Source organism: Neomonachus schauinslandi, chromosome 5 (genome assembly GCF_002201575.2).
Source record: "Neomonachus schauinslandi chromosome 5, ASM220157v2, whole genome shotgun sequence".
NCBI classification, from domain to species: Eukaryota; Metazoa; Chordata; class Mammalia; order Carnivora; family Phocidae; genus Neomonachus; species Neomonachus schauinslandi.
In genome coordinates, this window is record NC_058407.1 from 79,481,023 (window position 1) to 79,498,890 (window position 17,868).

General features: G+C 38.2%; 1 protein-coding gene across 1 annotated transcript in view; it reads left to right on the top strand.

The window, feature by feature from the left end:
- The window catches only part of ITPR2 (inositol 1,4,5-trisphosphate receptor type 2), a 482,328-nt gene that overhangs the window by 225,219 nt on the left and 239,241 nt on the right, over window positions 1-17,868 (top strand). Inside the window, exons 33-34 of the mRNA XM_044915443.1 lie at window positions 7,620-7,748; window positions 8,993-9,113. Coding sequence (XP_044771378.1) covers window positions 7,620-7,748; window positions 8,993-9,113 — 250 coding nt within the window. The remainder of the gene's footprint in view (window positions 1-7,619; window positions 7,749-8,992; window positions 9,114-17,868) is intronic.

A 17,868-nucleotide genomic window follows, 5' to 3' on the forward strand; every position in this document is an offset into this window, starting at 1 on the left:
AGGCAGGCAGCAAAGATATTAGACTCATGAAAAGTTGTTCCTCTGTGTTCCATGTGGCTAAAATTGGTCCTCCAGGTATCCTCAAGACTTCTTTCATGTTCCTGCTTAAAAGTCTTCAAAGAGGCCTTCACTTACCACCCTGTGTGTAGCAGCTTTTTCCTTCTGCCCCCCACCCCTTCGCTTGCTTCATTTTTCTTCATAAAACTTATCCCCATGTGACATTTTTATATACATTTGTATTTGTTCCTACTGAAACAAACAGAGGGCAGGGATTTTGTCTGTTTGGTTCACTGCTGCACACCTGACCTAGAACAGTGTCTCACACATAGTAGGTAGTCCATATGTATTTGTGAAATAAATGTCCACTGAAGTGAAAAATACTTAAGAAGTCAATTTGAAAACAAAGTAAGTGTAGTCTTAGCATCGAATTAAGTGGACATATCAATGGAATGAAATAAATAGGCATAAACAGATTTTTACATATGTAGATACTAATATATCATAAAGAAATTATTACTCATTAGTAAGGAAGTGATTAGTAATTTTCAGGGATGAGCAAACTTTCTCCATGAAAGCAAGGTAGTTCATATTTTAGCTTTTCAGGCCACTATTATTACGGTTATAGCAATTACTAAAGGGAAAGGAGCCATTGACAATATGTAAATGAGTGGCTATAGCTAGATTTGCCCCATGGGCTGTAGTTTGCTTACTTCTGGTAACATTAAAGTGATAATATAAGCTCCATTAGAGTAGTGATTCTTGTATATTTTATTCATCGATAGATCCCAGGTACATAGAACATTCTTGGCATGGAATAGACATTCAACAAAAATTGTTGATTTGAACTAAATCAAAATGCCACTTGAGGACACTGGCTATTTGGGGTGAAATGAACTCAGTTCGTAACCTAAATCATATAATAGCGTAAATTGCAATTAGATTAAGATTTTAGAAATAAATGTGGAACAATAAAAATGGATGGAAATGTAGGTGGCTATTTATCTGTCTTTGGATGAGAGGTTCTTTTTAAGCATAAAAGTAGTGAATGAGAATAGCTAAGGAAAATAATAGATGTTTCATTTTTTGAAAATTTCAAATTTAAGTACATAAAACATCACACATAGCAATAAAAAATCAAAATAGAAAAAAGTTACTAATATTTCTAAAAAGGCTTAAATAATCTTTACATAAAGAACTTGGGACACCTGGGTGGCTCGGTCGGTTGAGCTTCCGACTCTTGGTTTTGGCTCAGGTCATGATCTCAGGGTTGTAAAATCGAGCCTCATGTCTGACTCCGTGCTGAGTGCAGAGCCTGCTTGGGTTTCTCTCTTCCTCTCCTTCTGCTCCCCACCCTCTAAAATAAATAAATAAATCTTTAAAGGCCCAATGCTTGAAAAAGAAAAAAAAAAGAACTGATCTATATAGATAGATAAGAAAAAGCACTAACAATCTAATAATGAAATGGTCAAGACCCAGGCATTCATGACTTATAGGGGAGGAAATACAAGCAAACCCTTGAAAAAAATAGTCAACTGTTAATAATTTTTTAAAAATACAATGAAGAATAAGATCCAGTTTCTAACTATCAAAGTTGTAAGGGCAAAAAGATAAAAGTAAAGAGATAATATTAAATGTTGGTTCGCATACTTTGCTGATGAGACTGTAAATTCATGCTGTCTTTCTGAAAAGAATTTTGGTAATACATTAAAAGAGACCTTCATACCTTTTTAATGTGTCAAATAATTTACTTTCCACGAATCTGTCCTCAGGAAATAATTAGAAATGATATCAAGGATTTATGGTCAAAGAAGTTCAACATGCTGTTATAATAATATACAGTAAGAAATAGTTTCAAAATCTAATAATAGAGAAATGGTTCAATAAATTATGATATATCTATAAGATTGATGTTATAGAGTCATTGAGATTATTTCTTGAGGATTTTTAATAATGTGGGAAGTACTAATGTTTGAGTGATGAGTATAAAAAGGAGAAGACAAAACTGGTTATCTAGAATAATTTCAGTTATGTAAAATATACATGGTAGAGCACAAAGATTAGAAGAAAGGATTCTAAGAGGATAACCATGGTTTTATCTGGATTTTTGTATTAAAGATAATTTTTGTTTTCTATTTTGTGATTTTCTGTATTTTTTTCAGAGTTCCTACAATTATATATATTGATATTAAGAAAAATATTATCTTTTTAAAAAATGAGTTTAGAATTCTAAGAAAGCCAACTGAGTGTATGAACCGATGACTCACCTTTTAAAAAGGAGATGTTTAAAAAGCAAATGTTTGGAAGTTTTGGCCTCATGAATGAAGAGATGCAAATTAAAATAAATACGTGATATCACCTCAGCTATTTAGAGGAACGTGTCTACTGTCTACAAGGAATACAAAAACGATCCTTAGGATTTGTATTCCTTGGTCTGTGTGATCAAAAGTATGTTACTGGCACTAGAGCTCTCCTATCCTGCAGGGTAGAAGCTTGCCACATTTAAATTTAAATTTTAATTAGGTAAAATGAAATCGGATGGATAATCCAGTTCTTCAGTAGCACTGGCCACCTTTTAAGTGCCCAATAAGCACAAGTTTGACATCACTTATATGGATTTCCATCACTGCAGAAAGTCCTATTGGACAGTGCTGCTCTAGCATTTAACTTTTCAAATCCCATCTGTCATTTTGGAAGAGTAGCGGTGACTTTAGAGTGGAAGAGAGAAGGGACATCATATATGCAAGGGGAGAAATGTCAGGCATAATTATGTCTAGAAATGTTTCATATTTGTTTTTCAGCAAATGATTTTATACCTACTGTGTGCTGAGGTCCTGCATGTGCGGTGGTGAGCAAGTCAGACTAGTTTCCCAGGTCCAGGGACTTATATTCTACTGGTGGAGACAGATTTTCCTTGCTCTTCCCCCCAGAAACCTCCAGGGCTGTTTCCTCACTTCCTTCAGTTTTTTGTTAAAATGTTGCCTTATCCAGAGAGGTTCCCCAAGCAAGTTAGGTAAAATAGTAATCCTCCACCATACCCACTCCTCCTGTAGCATAAAAAGGAGCTATACTCCTCCTCCCTGTACAGCTTGCCCTTCTTTATTTTTCTTCTAGAGTATCCTATTTGCTCTATTTTCCACTTATACTATGTATTTATTAATTTGTCTTTTGCGTGTCTTTCTTGATTAGAGTAAAAACTCTTATGTAAGAGTAGGGATTTTATTTTGTTTGGTTCACCGTCCTAAATCCTAATCCAGTATTTAGCTTTATTTTTTTTAAGATTTTATTTATTTATTTGAGAGAGAGAGAGAGAGAATAAGCAGGGGTAGCAGCTGAGGGAGAGGGAGAAGCAGGCTCCCCACTGAACAGGGAACCTGCCCAGGGGCTCGATCCCAGGACCCTGGGACCATGATCTGAGCTGAAGGCAGATGCTTAACCGACGGAGCCACCCAGGCACCCCAATATTTAGCTTTAATTTAAATAATAATAATGTAAACAAATAATTTGAAAAATAATGATATGTGGAGCCTGGGATTATTTTAATATTTTATAATATTTTACAGATTTTAAAATATTTTAAAAATTATGATACATGGAATATACCAGAGAGATATAAATAGTAATTAGTGATATAACACAAACCTCAAGCAACCTAAGGGTGAGACAAGAAATCACTGTTCAGTAAATGTTTGGAGGACAGTTGGATGGATATCAATATTGGAAAAAATTGATCAGAATCCAAAAATCAGGTCACTACAGCAGCAAACTCCTAGATAGCGTAAATAGTTAAATGGGAGTCAGGATGCGTACAGGGATGGAGGAGGACTCCAAAAAAAAAAAAAAACAAATGTATAGAATATCCTTTGCTTTTGTGGAAGGGAGGTTTTTTTCTTCTTTATATTAAATAAATAGAAACAATCTAAATAAAAATAGTGCCTGAATGCTAAGAATTGACACAATGAAATTTAATGAACATTCTAAATAAAAAAATCAGAATGTGAAAAATATATGTGAAATGATAATCCAAAAGAGCTTATTATGAAAAATATGTTAAAATGCTATGTCATGTGTCAGTCATTATCCAGGTCTCACTTAAAGTGGTTAGAGGATTTTGAATCATCCGTACGTGACAAAATATCGGCATGAAGTGATTATGTGGAAAGTGCCAACCCTCATTAGCAATGTCAGAAACACAAAATAAATTTTAGGTATCATTAAATGGGCGAAAATAATGATAATTTACAGGTGGGAACAGTCAGTTTCCGTGGGAACCAGATGGCATCCTCCAGGAGGTGTGGGCAGCGTGAAGGGGACCAAGAAGGCACAGGGGAGCACCCTGGAATTGGGGACACTGAAAAGCTGTTTGCACCCAGGCATGAAGGGGCGAAGGCAGCGCCATTGTTACTGGGGACACTGCTGAAGGGCTCAGTGGGGGCTGCACCCAGAAATTCAGACACTGCCAGAACCTCTGTGAGGGGAAGAAGATGGAGTTGGAAGCAGAGGTCCAGTAGGTCCCTGAATTCTCTCTCTCCTACTCTGTTCTGCCAGTGCCTCACATCAGCTGATCCCAACCAGAGCCTGAAAACAAGAGCTAGTTGGAAATAATGAGGGACCATCCTGTATATCCACACATAGGTTGTTGATAACATTGTACATTTGTTATTTTAGAGGATCAACCCAGTGACAGTACAAAATTGTTTCTATATCCTCATCTGGTGATTCCTCTTTTGGTAGGATATCCACCAAAAATCTGAAAGTAAATGTAAGAATTTTGCACAATTCGTTATAGTTGCAAAAAAAAAAAATTAGGGAAATCACATAAAAGACTAGCAAGAAGGAAATAACTAGGAAAATAAGAAAATGATTTATATTTTTGGTTATGTATACCTCAATTTATTCCAAAAATAGATTTAAAGCATGATGGTGCATTGGTATGATGGAATAAATATTACCTTTTATTTTTATTTATTTTTAGTTTTTGCAATTCCTCAAAGTTCCAACTTTATTTATCTTTATTATGTTCCATTAGCCAACATATAGTACATCATTAGTTTTTGATGTAGTGTTCAACGATTCATTAGTTGCATATAACACCCAGTGCTCATCACATAACCTTTTAAAATAAGTGTTTAGAGAATCACACGGGCCATGCTTTGTAGGAAATAATGGTATGCGAATAATATGTGCAAATAGATTGAAATTTTGAAAATACATGTATTACACATCAAAGTTAATTTCATGTGGTATCATTTTTTTGAATCATTTCCGATCTTTATTGGAACGAGGCAGTAAAAATAAATGAAAGAATGGATAAAGAAATAATGTTATTTTGGGGGTTCTTTTTTTTCCTGGAAAGTTTTAAAAGATTTTAATAAGTAAAGTGGCTTCTTGCATCTCTTGCCTATCCATGATATTGCAATGTGGGATGCAAGTTTCTGGAGGTACAAAAATATTATCATTCATATGGGGCAGAAAAAATATCTTGAAAAATTGTTAGAATTTCTTGTTCAAATGGATTGAGGAATAGGTTCCACATTGCTTTGTAAACCCAGGATTTTGAGGAAAGTCTTTATCTAGAAATAGATTACTTTTACTAATCCACTGATGAAAGCAAATTTCTTAGTGGTGCTTTAGCAAATGTCCAGTTGCAGGTAATTCAGGGTGGTACTGCAATAGCTCGGCAGAGCCCCCCACAATTGTGTGAAATGTCACTGAATGAGGAAGAAGCTTATTTGGGCTGGTTATGGTAGATTTGGTCAGCTACCTCTTCAACTTTAACATATTTTTATCCTGTGAATCAGAAAATTTCAGTATCAAAGCCAGTGCTGGAAAAATACTAAACGAAATAAATTCTATGTTATATCCATCATGGGATAACTAATTTTATATTAGTGCTGAGACCACACTCAGTTTTAGTCCTGTTGTTCCACAAATATAGCCTAACCCAGAGTGAACCTGAAACAACATAAGAGTCCTGTTCTTTCTTATTCTTTCATTTTTAAAGTGAATTGATTCATTCATGTCCCAAACATTAATTGAACATGTTGTATATGCCAGGCATTATGTTACCTGCTTGAATGCTGGCTAAAAGATTGCATAATTTGACATCATTTATTTCCTTTAATTGCACTGTTCCCTACAATAACTGTGAAATTAGTTCTCATACAACCCTGTGAGGGAGGTGTCACTTAATAGATGAGGAAAAAATGAAGAGCCCTGATGGGAAGTGATTTAGAAGCAAAGCAATCCCCGTACTCTTTCTTTTACCTGCATTCGGCAAATACTGTTATTTCCCCAACCAAAACTTTGGGACACACATTTGAGAAGGGAATTTTTCTCTTTTGTGAACTTATTTGTGTGAAAGGTTTTTAAAGCAATATCAAATTAAGTTATAATTACTTATTCTTTTTGATGAATCACCTTACTGAAAAGAAAAAGAAATGATGTAGAAATTTGGATTGTCTAAGAACATCTGGAACATCTGGCCACCATATTTCCCCACCATCACTGTGAATATTTAAATGTTGTTACTCTGCCCCAGTTTTTTGGGGTTTTCTCATACCCTATGCTTTTCCCCTCCACTTTTTTCTTCTTTTTATCTTCATGGTTCTTTTTATTAGCCAGCTTTTTTTCATTTGTTTTTAATCATGTATCTTAGCTTTTGCAATTTGTCTACCCTGACATATTTGGAAATTTGTGGTTTGTTTCACAAAATGACCAATTTCTGCCTCATTTAATCACATAAAAAATCAGGGCAGAAACCAGGCCTGTATTCTTTTCTGGTTTATCCTTAGTGCTAGTATTGTCTCTTCTTGCTCAGCCCTACTCAGGGAAGGAAGCATGCAAAGGCACACTTCGGTGCTTCCCGGAGCATCTATGCTATAGATGAAAAGGTCTGAAGTGTTGGAAAGAGTTATATCTTCTTGTAGCTTTCTACTTCCCTTGCCAAATATTTTCTGTTTGCATCCTCCAATTTGGGCCAGGTTTTATAAGTGAAAATATGTAGAGATATAAACCACCATTAATCACATTCACCACTTTCTTTTTTTTTTTTAAAGATTTTATTTATTTATTTGAGAGAGAGAGAGAGAGCACATGAGAGGGGGGAGGGTCAGAGGGAGAAGCAGACTCCCTGCTGAGCAGGGAGCCCGATGTGGGACTCGATCCCGGGACTCCAGGACCATGACCTGAGTCGAAGGCAGTTGCTCAACCAACTGAGCCACCCAGGCGCCCACCACTTTCTTATAATGACTGTTCCTCTTTGATTTCCTCACATTAAGTGGAAGATGGAAGGGCGTTTCCAGCAAAGCCATGCTTGAGAACAGAGGGAGAAGGTTGGTGTGCAAAAGTAGGGAGAAGCAGAGCAGGAGAAAGGGACTGGGGGCGTTTGTGAAAGAATTCTTCCAAGGATGAAATGACAACCAAACTTAAAGGAGCAGCTATGGCAGAATGATACAATTTTAATAGATGTTTGGCAGAAATATGTCTATTCAAAGCAACTTTCAAAAGCAGAAGAAATGTTATAAATAACAATTTCAGAGCAATTTTTACAAGGTTTCAGTACTGAGTTAGAATTCAAAGATGTGGTAGAATGTATTGAGTTGTTCAATTTTTCTCTCCAGGTTTGCAACACAACCACAGACCGGAAACACGCAGACACCTTCTTGGAGAAGTGTGTCACTGAGTCAATAATGAACATTGTGAGCGGCTTCTTTAATTCCCCCTTTTCAGACAACAGTACCAGCCTCCAGGTAACGTAAACAAACACAGGAGCATTCTGTCACACAGAGTTCATTTACCTTATTTGAGTAGGAATAAACTTTAATCTGGTCAGGAAGTCATTTCCTACACTTCTGAAGGTCACTTTTCTCTCATATTATTTACTATTATGCTGTTTCTGAGTTTACCAAGTTTTATTTTAAGTAAAGAGGCCCCATCTTCAAATTGAATTATTCCTGTTCTCCCTCCAAGTATAACAAGAAACATTCATATCAGTATATTGGCTGTTTGCCAAGTGTTGCAATAAATGATTCTTTCAAAGGATACGCATTTTGACTCAATAAATTCCACCTTAGTAATTAGCAGGAATTTATATACTAAGAATTAGTCTGGAATTAGAAGAAATTTATATCCTAAGATTTTCATTCAAGTATTTATAATACTTAAAAATTGGCTTCGACCTTAAATGACCACAAATAGAATAGCTAAATAAATTATGGTGTGTCTGTAGGATGGCTTATTACATAACAAATGGAAATCATGTTTTAAAAGAAATATGTATGACTAAAGAAAATGATTGTGAAGTAATATTAAGTGAAACAGTCCCCAGAATTGCATTAGAGTATCATCCAAATCTGTATGTGTAAAGAACATATGTGCCTATATACATAGGAAAACTCAGGAGGTAAATATCTTCAAAATGTTTATACTGATTATCTCTACATGGTAGGAGTATTGGTGATTTTCATTTCTGTGGTTCCCCAAAATTCTATAGTGATCATGTATTACCCTTATAAAAATTTCATTTTGAATTGTACTTTCTTTAGGGAAAACTTTTAAATTACTAGAACCATATGAAATTGTTTCTGTAGGTCAAAATTGTTGTCTCCTGTCCTTGCACATCATATGAAACCAAAACATACAGTCAAATAAACAAACTCAGAACACCTGCTCTACTTATACTCGGAAACAAAATAGAGATATTAAAAAATATTTAAATTCATGTCATTGGCTTCAAGAAATGCCAATTTTTTCTGATTAAGTGTATAGTTAAAATGCAAATAATCGATTTTCTATAGTGTCTGGCATGGTGCCTGTCATGAAGTGGGTACATAATAAATAGTTGTTGAATGAGATACTCTGTCAGTGGCGCTGATGCTCAAAAAATACTGGGTTGTGTTTTATTTTGATGAGCCTTTTTGCTAATGCACAGATGCCATGTTAGGAGTGTTAATGGCTTTAGTGGCCTATTTGCCTACTTTCTTTCTGTTTTCAGACACATCAGCCTGTTTTTATTCAGCTGCTGCAGTCTGCCTTCAGAATTTACAATTGTACCTGGCCAAATCCCGCACAGAAATCCTCCGTGGAGTCTTGTATCAGAACTTTGGCCGAAGTGGGTAAGTCAGAATGTTGGGTTTTACTCACTCTTACATTTTGTGAAAGAGATTGGACTTTTGGCTAGTAACCAATACAAGCGGCTTTCCAGTTTACAACTTAATAAGAAAAAGCAGGTATGGTTTCTCCAAAGCTGAAGAGCAATGACCAGCAAACAGTTCTGAACATTGTGGCGTACTTTGTGGGAGGGGAAGATGATTCTTGTATTTCTTTTTTCAAAATTTCAAAATGTATTTATTCTTAATTGTATTTCTAATTGTAATATTGCATATGACACTTTAACACAGCTCAGTAAGATTTTACAGGGATGAGTTTAGTTTCGTTCTTGTCTCAGATTTCGTTATGGAACTGTCTTGTCCATTAAGTAGCCTGACATACTAATACGTTCAGAGGGCAGTGGGACCTTTTAAGGGTTTTTTAGTTTTCCAGTTTGGTCTGAAATCCATCAGTATTTACTAAGGGCCTGTTGTGTATAGAAACCTTCAGAAATTACAAATGAAATGGAAGGCAAGGGGATTACAGCTAAGGGAAGGTTAGTAGATTTTAGAGGGAGTTTCTCATATATTCCTCTTTCCTTCCTTCCTTCCTTCCTTCCTTCCTTCCTTCCTTCCTTCCTTCCTTCCTTCCTTCCTTCCTTCCTTCCTAAGGATTCTTATTTATTTATTTATTCAAGAGAGAGCACAAGCAGGGGGAGCACCAGAGGGAGAGGGAGAAGCAGGCTCCCTGCTGAGCAGGGAGCCCAATGTGGGGCTCAGTGTGGGGCTCGACACAGGGCTCGACGTGGGGCTCAATCCCAGGACCCTGAGATCATGACCTGAGCCAAAGGCAGATGTTTAACTGACTGAGCCAGCCAGGCGCCCCTCTGAAAAATCCTTTCTTTCAGGTTAATTAGGGCCATACTCCAGATGGTGGAGGGGAGGCAGGAAAAGAAATAATGGGCTTAAAAAAGCAAACAGAGGAGCTTGGCCATTCTCTCAACTAATACAGCACCGGGAAGGGCAGTTTATAGTGTTTGTCATCACCGCTGACATTTATTGAGCACTTGCCATGTGCATTGCTAAGCAATTTGCTTGATTTGTCTCATTTAATGCTTGGATAGGTTCTTTGATAATTTACATTGTACAGTTGAGAAAAACAGAATTATCCAGATTAGGTAACTTGGCTAGGGCTATAGTATATGCTCAGTAAATATTTGATAAATGAATCAATGATTTAACTAATTAATGGCCATTTAAAATTTTTTGGTCTTTCCCCCATCTGCAATTTGACGTAAGTGACTGTATATTAACAAGATTTAATGACTGCTCAACTTTAATTTGAATAAATAACCTAAGATAACCTAAGAGGATCAATTTAAAAATTTTAGAACTAAAAGAGTTCATCTCAGTGATTAATTATAAATAAGTATTAAACTGGATAGATTTTCTATATACCAAAAAGAAACAGTGTGTAAAAGACATTATTCACAATAATAATGAAAAATAATACTTAAGACAAAAGTTAACAAAAACATGAGAGAAGAATATTATAATACTATTTTGAGGGCTATAAAAATGTTTAATAAAGGAAGAGCTTTACTATTACTGGATTTAAAAGTTCCTTTTGTGAAGATGCTGGCTCTCCTCAAATACTTGATAAATTTAATGCTTCAACCTGCCTGGGAACCCTCCTCCACACACATCCTTCCTCCTCACAGCCCACTTGGGCTTAGGTACCACATGCAGGGCCAGACCCCACCAGGATGTGTCCCTTGGCAGTGTGACCCTCTGTGAAGGCATCGTCCTTACCTCCCATAGGTTCCCTCAGGCTGCTGAGGGATCTTCTTTCCACGGCCGTGGCCTCTGACTCTGCTGGCTCACTCCTTCACATGCATCCCCACATCATCCTTGGTACCCTGTGCCAGGCTGTCCTCCCAGCGGCTGACATGCTCTTCACCCCGTCAAGTTCTGATTCTCCACCGTGGGCAGCCTCCTATGCAGGCACCTTCCACTTCTTTTTGGAGTCAGAAGCTCTGGATCACCTCATCCCTATGTGCACTTCTTGCCCAGCGCTGACGCTTAACTTTGCTCTGCTCCTCCTACAGACTTTAGGACTGAACCTTTCAAGAAGGGGAGAAATAAAGGAAGAGGCCACAATAGGTATCGTGTTAAAAATAAAGAAGGACACAGAAGAGAAGCTAATTCTTACTTTAAAAAGATACACATAACAAAATGTCCAGAAGGATATAAGTGAAATATTAACATTGATTATCTGAGTGGTGAAATTATAGGTGAATCTGGTTCTGTTGTTCATGCTTTAGTGTAACCTCTGAGTCTTTAATAATATACTTTTTAAGCTATAATGAAACAGTACTAACAGCATTTTTATTTGGATGAAGTCATCTGGGAAATAGACTAACCATTAAAAGATAAAATCCCAAGGAAAAACAAAGAAATAAGATGATGCTCTTTCTTTTTTTTTTCTTTACATAGGAATACATTGTCCTAGCTGCCAAGTATATTTCTGTATTTTAACATTTTAAGGCAGCCTCCCCTCTTCTTCCTTCTTTCTCTCTCTGTCCTCCTCCTCTTCCACCTCCTTCTTTTTCTTCTCGTCCATCTTGTCCTCCTCCTCTTGCTCTCTCAGTATTAGCAAATGCAATGGGCGGGGGGTGGGAAACACCAGTTGGCCCTCCACAGAGCATAGAAGGCATACTGTTCAAAACATTTAAAAATTGAGATGAAGAACTTTCAGCCACAGGGGAGACCCCATGCTGTGCTTTCCATCTGACTTCCTACTTTAGTGGTGTTTCTTGTGCTTTGGGATTTAAAATAGTCACTGACACTATATTAGTCTAAATATATCTTTAATTTCCATTATAAGATTTCATTTCCTACCAATCCTCTACTGGCCCAAACCTTATGATTTAGCAGGATAGTTTAGTAACTTTTTGTTATGCTTTAAAGACATGTGTGATAGATAGGAAGTCAAAAATTATATCTAAGTCTGTAATCAAGGTAGGTTTGGAAGAATGATGTTTTTGTGTAAAATCTCAGTTTTATCTTTGTGAGAAGGCACGTTTTCTTTTTTTATTTTTTTTTTAAAGATTTTATTTATTTATTTGAGAGAGAGAATGAGAGACAGAGCACATGAGAGGGGGGAGGGTCAGAGGGAGAAGCAGACTCCCCACCGAGCAGGGAGCCCGATGCGGGACTCGATCCCGGGACTCCAGGATCATGACCTGAGCCAAAGGCAGTCGCTTAACCAACTGAGCCACCCAGGCGCCCGAGAAGGCACGTTTTCTTTCTCTTCCTGGTTTGTTCTTTCCCCTTGAGCAGTTAGGAAGCCCTGGAAATTTTATCCCCACTATTATCCCTCTGCATTTCTACCTCTCCTTCCTTCCCCTCCATAAAGGCCTTGTTTAACCCCTCATCACTTCCTTCCTGGACCCCTGTAGGAATTATTCAGTGTTCTTTCCTCCTGTCTTTCTTCACCTAAAGAAATCTGCTGCCAGAGTAATCTCCTTGAAGCCCCCAGCCTTCAGCCCTGCCCCTTTGTCTAACAAACTCTTGAGGTTGGATTTCCCATTGTCACATTCATAGCCCCTACAGCACAGCCCTCCCTTACCTTTCTGACTTCCTTGCTCGCTGGTTTCCACATACCTTGTGTGACCGTGGACAGATATGATGCCCCATGCCTTGCTCACGCTGTACTTACTTTCTCATTCTCTGTTTCGTTCTTTCTCATTCTCTGTTTTGTTCTTTTTCTTTCTCTCTCCAGTTTCCACCACCACCACCTGTCAGCATCTTTCCCATTATTCGAAATTTTTTATTCAAATTCCTCCATGAAAGCCCTTCTTAACTCCCATATCTAGAGCTGAACTTGGCCCCATTTGACCTCTTGTACTTTTCTTACGGTCTTCCTTTGATCCTATTGTATCCCATCCTAAGTCCTCATCTTATTTCCCCTATTAGACTTTCAGGGACAGTGATTATGAGTCACAAAGACATGAATAAAAAGCTATTGTCTAGGATGAAGAATGTGAAAAGCAAATCCCGCTTTGTGATAGTTAGACCACCTCTTTTTTTGCTTGTTCATGAATTGCTGCGCAAAGAAAAACATAATGAACGTGAGAGGCATTCAGAAGTGAGCATCCACAGTAGTAAAGTGATCTAGACCCACCTTACTTGAATAGCGATTGAAAACACTTGAAATATTTAGGCAAAGGAGAGAAGTCTGAGGGAAGACATAAGAATCTTTCAACGTTTGAAGGTGATCATGGACTTCTTTCACAGGGATAAGGTTAAAACTAATATAGGGTAGCTGCGAGAGGCAGATTTTTGTCCCACTCTAAAGAATAACTATTTTACAGTTAGTAATCTTTGAAAACCATACTGATCACATTTGATTGTTCTCTTTTGTTCACTCCCATTAAACACAAGAGCAGGTTCTACTGACTTCACTTCCAAAATTTATCTTTTTCTTTATCTTGTGTGACGCCCTTGTCCAAATTCACCGTCATGTGACATGGATTACAGAAGCATTTTCTTACTGAACTCCCCACCCCACTCCTGTCTTGCTAGCATCCATTCCTTACACAGCAGTTAGAATGATCTTAAAATGTACATCAAATCATATCACTCACCTACTGTCCATTGCACTTGAAATTTGTATTCCTTACCATGGCTTAGAAAGTCCTTGATCATCTGAGCCTCTTCTTTTTTTTTTTTTGGATGTAGTGTTCCATGATTCATTGTTTGCGTATAACACCCAGTGCTCCATTCAGTACATACCCTCTTTAATACCCATCACCAGGCTAACCCATCCCCCCACCCCCCTCCCCTCTAGAACCCTCAGTTTGTTTCTCAGAGTCCATAGTCTCTCACAGTTCGTCTCCCCCTCCGATTTCCCCCCCTTCATTTTTCCCTTCCTGCTATCTTCTTCTTCTTCTTTTTTTAAAACATATAATGTATTATTTGTTTCAGAGGTACAGGTCTGCGATTCAACAGTCTTACATAATTCACAGCACTCACCATAGCACATACCCTCCCCAATGTCTATCACCCAGCCAACCCATCCCTCCCCCCCGCCACCACTCCAGCAACCCTCAGTTTGTTTCCTGAGATTAAGAATTCCTCATATCAGTAAGATCATATGATACATGTCGTTCTCTGATTGACTTATTTCACTTAGCATACCACCCTCTAGTTCCATCCACGTCGTTGCAAATGGCAAGATTTCATTTTTTTTTTGATGGCTGCATAGTATTCCATTGTATGTATATACCACATCTTCTTTATCCATTCATCTGTCGATGGACATCTTGGCTCCTTCCACAGTTTGGCTATTGTGGACATTGCTGCTATAAACATCGGGGTGCACATACCCTTTCAGATCCCTACTTTTGTATCTTTGGGGTAAATACCCAGTAGTGCAATTGCTGGATCATATGGTAGCTCTATTTTCAACTTTTTGAGGAACCTCCATACTGTTTTCCAGAGTGGCTGCACCAGCTTGCATCCCCACCAACAGTGTAGGAGGGTTCCCCTTTCTCTGCATCCTTGCCAACATCTGTCATTTCCTGGCTCGTTAATTTTAGCCATTCTGACTGGTGTGAGGTGGTATCTCATTGAGGTTTTGATTTGGATTTCCCTGATGCCGAGCGATGGGGAGCACTTTTTCATGTGTCTGCTGGCCATTTGGATGTCTTCTTTGCAAAAATGTCTGTTCATGTCTTCTGCCATTTCTTGATTGGATTATTTATTCTTTGGGTGTTGAGTTTGATAAGTTCTTTATAGATTTTTGGATACTAGCCCTTTATCTGATATGTCATTTGCAAATATCTTCTCCCATTCTGTCAGTTCTCTTTTGGTTTTGTTGACTGTTTCTTTTGCTGTGCAAAAGCTGTTTATCTTGATGAAGTCCCAATACTTCATTCTTTCCCTTGCTTCCTTTGCCTTTGGCAATGTTTCTAGGAAGAAGTTGCTGCGGCTGAGGTCGAAGAGGTTGCTAGCTGTGTTCTCCTTTAGGATTCTGATGGACTCCTGTCTCACATTTAGGTCTTTCAACCATTTTGAGTCTATTTTTGTGTGTGGTGTAAGGAAATGGTCCAGTTTCATTCTTCTGCCTGTGGCTGTCCAATTTTCCCAACACCATTTGTTGAAGAGACTGTCTTTTTTCCATTGGACATTCTTTCCTGCTTTGTCAAAGATTAGTTGACCATAGAGTTGAGGGTCCATTTCTGGGCTCTCTATTCTGTTCCATTGATCTATGTGTCTGTTTTTGTGCCAGTACCATACTGTCTTGATGATGACAGCTTTGTAATAGAGCTGGAAGTCTGGAATTGTGATGCCGCCGGCTTTGCTTTTCTTTTTCAACATTCCTCTGGCAATTCGGGGTCTTTTCAGGTTCCATACAGATTTTAGGATTATTTGTTCCATTTCTTTGAAAAAAGTTGATGGTATTTTGATAGAGATTGCATCCGAGCCTCTTCTTTTTCTATCTTTTCCTTCACTCGTCCTCTCCCGACTCCGCTGCCCCACCCACACTGGCCCTCCTCCTGTTTCTAATCTACACCAGATTTTTTTCTCATCTCAGGGCATTTGTGTGTGCTGTTTCCTCTCTCTGGATCCTCTTCCCCCCGATTGTCACATGCTCAAAATAGAAGTGCTCAGTGAAATGTTCCAGAACATCCCATATACAGTGTCCCAGCTTCTTCCTACTCCTTATCCTATTATTTTTTTTCCCCTCTTAGCACATAGCACTATTTGAAAGCATCTTGTTTGTTTGTCTATTTATTTATTTTTCCTTCTTGTTGTCTGCTTCTCCCATTAGAATGTAAACTACAAAAGCAGGGACTTTGCCTTATTCACTAACTGGTAGGGCCTGGAAGTGTCTGACACCAACTACACAGGTTAATGAGTGTTTGTTGACTGACAGTAATCCATGGGCTAGGAATTTTGCAGATAGTGAAATTTAGGCTCAGAAATGTTAAGTAACTTGTCCAATTAATAAGTAGTTGAGTTGGGTTGAAAGTCTAAGTGTCTCTGAGTATAAAGTTTATGCTGTACTGCGTTACCCGAGAAGTCCTACCTTAGGAAGCCCTAACGTATAAACTAGAGCTTGGCAGTTTGGCTTGCTGAGTGGGGATTAATCTGAAGTTTTACGACTCAGTTGCAAAAACATTTTTGTGTTTCAGCAACTCTTTAAGAACACAAAGAGGCACTACAATTTAACACAATTCAAATACATAAGAATTTATAATATTAGAGAGAACAAAGAGAATACATATTTTTTTAAAGATTTTATTTATTGGGGCGCCTGGGTGGCTCAGTTGGTTAAGCGACTGCCTTCATCTCAGGTCATGATCCTGGAGTCCCGGGATCATGACCTGAGCTGAAGGCAGACGCTTAACGACTGAGCCACCCAAGTACCCCAAAGAGGATACATATTTAAGCAAAAGTCAAGAGAACAAAGTCAAGAGAACACAAAGCAAATGTTCAGGGCATTTACAAATTGGTCAACACATTCCTGTAAATGCAAATATCTATTGCAGATCCTCCTCAACTTATGATGGGGTTGCATCCCTACAAACCCCTCCTAACTTGAAAATACCTAAGTCGAAAAACGCATTTAACACACTGAACCTACTGAACACCATAGCTTAGCCTAGCCTGCATTGAACGTGCTCGGAACACTTACATTAGCCTACATTTAGGCAAAAATCATCTAACACAAAGCCTTTATTCTTTAATAAAGTGTTGAATTGAGGTATTCACGTACAGACGCAGAACCCTCTTGGTCGTGGGGCTGACTGGGAGGTCCAGTTGGCTGCCACTGTCTGGCATCCTGGGGGAGGATCCTACTGCACATCATTAGCTTGGGAAAAGGGAAAAGATCAAAATTCAAAGTATGATTTTCTACCAAATGTGTTTCACTTTTGCACCACTGTAAAGTCAAAAAATTGTTAAGTCAAACCACTGTAACTCAGGGACCTTCTGTAGAGTTACATTTACATAACACGTTACAATTTGTAAAGTGCTCTCAACTGCATAAGCTCAACTCATCTATCACCAAAAAGTCTTAATCTAATTCTCTTTGTGATTTGTTCATTAGATACAAAAGGTAGTAAAAGGCGGGCCCCTGGGTGGCTCAGGTTAAGTGTCTGCTTTCAGCTCAAGTCCTGATCCCAGAGTCCCGGGATCGAGCCCCACATTGGGCTCCTTGCTCAGTGGGGAGTCTGCTTCTCCCTCTCACTCTCTTTCTGTGTTCTCCCTCTCTCTCTCTCTCAAATAAATAAATGAAATCTTAAAAAAACAACAACCCCCCCCCACCCAAAATGTAGTAAAAGGCAAGAGCACTTCCTTAGTGCTCACATTCCTGAGAGCAGTGAGTATTTATTGAGTATCGGACAGTGTGGTAAACTTTATGATGTGGACATAATTCTTACCCTATTTTACAGTGGGGATATGAGGTTGGCAATGTTAAGCACCTTGCCCAAGGTCACACAGGCAGGTGAGGACAGAGCCAGCACCTTCTAAACTGACAGGCTCACAGGCATTTGTGATGCTCTGCTATCATAGATTGGTTTAAACAAGCATTATCTATTTGATGCCTTTAAGATACAAAATATGGATCAAGATGCTAATTTAAGCTGTACATGAAATGAATTCATACAGTTTTCAGATAACTTAAAAAGAAGGTAAGGAGATAGTGAATTAAGTTAGTAAGGGTTCGGGGGGAAGTCCTTATAGAAAGAGTGCTTCCTATCATTTGTCT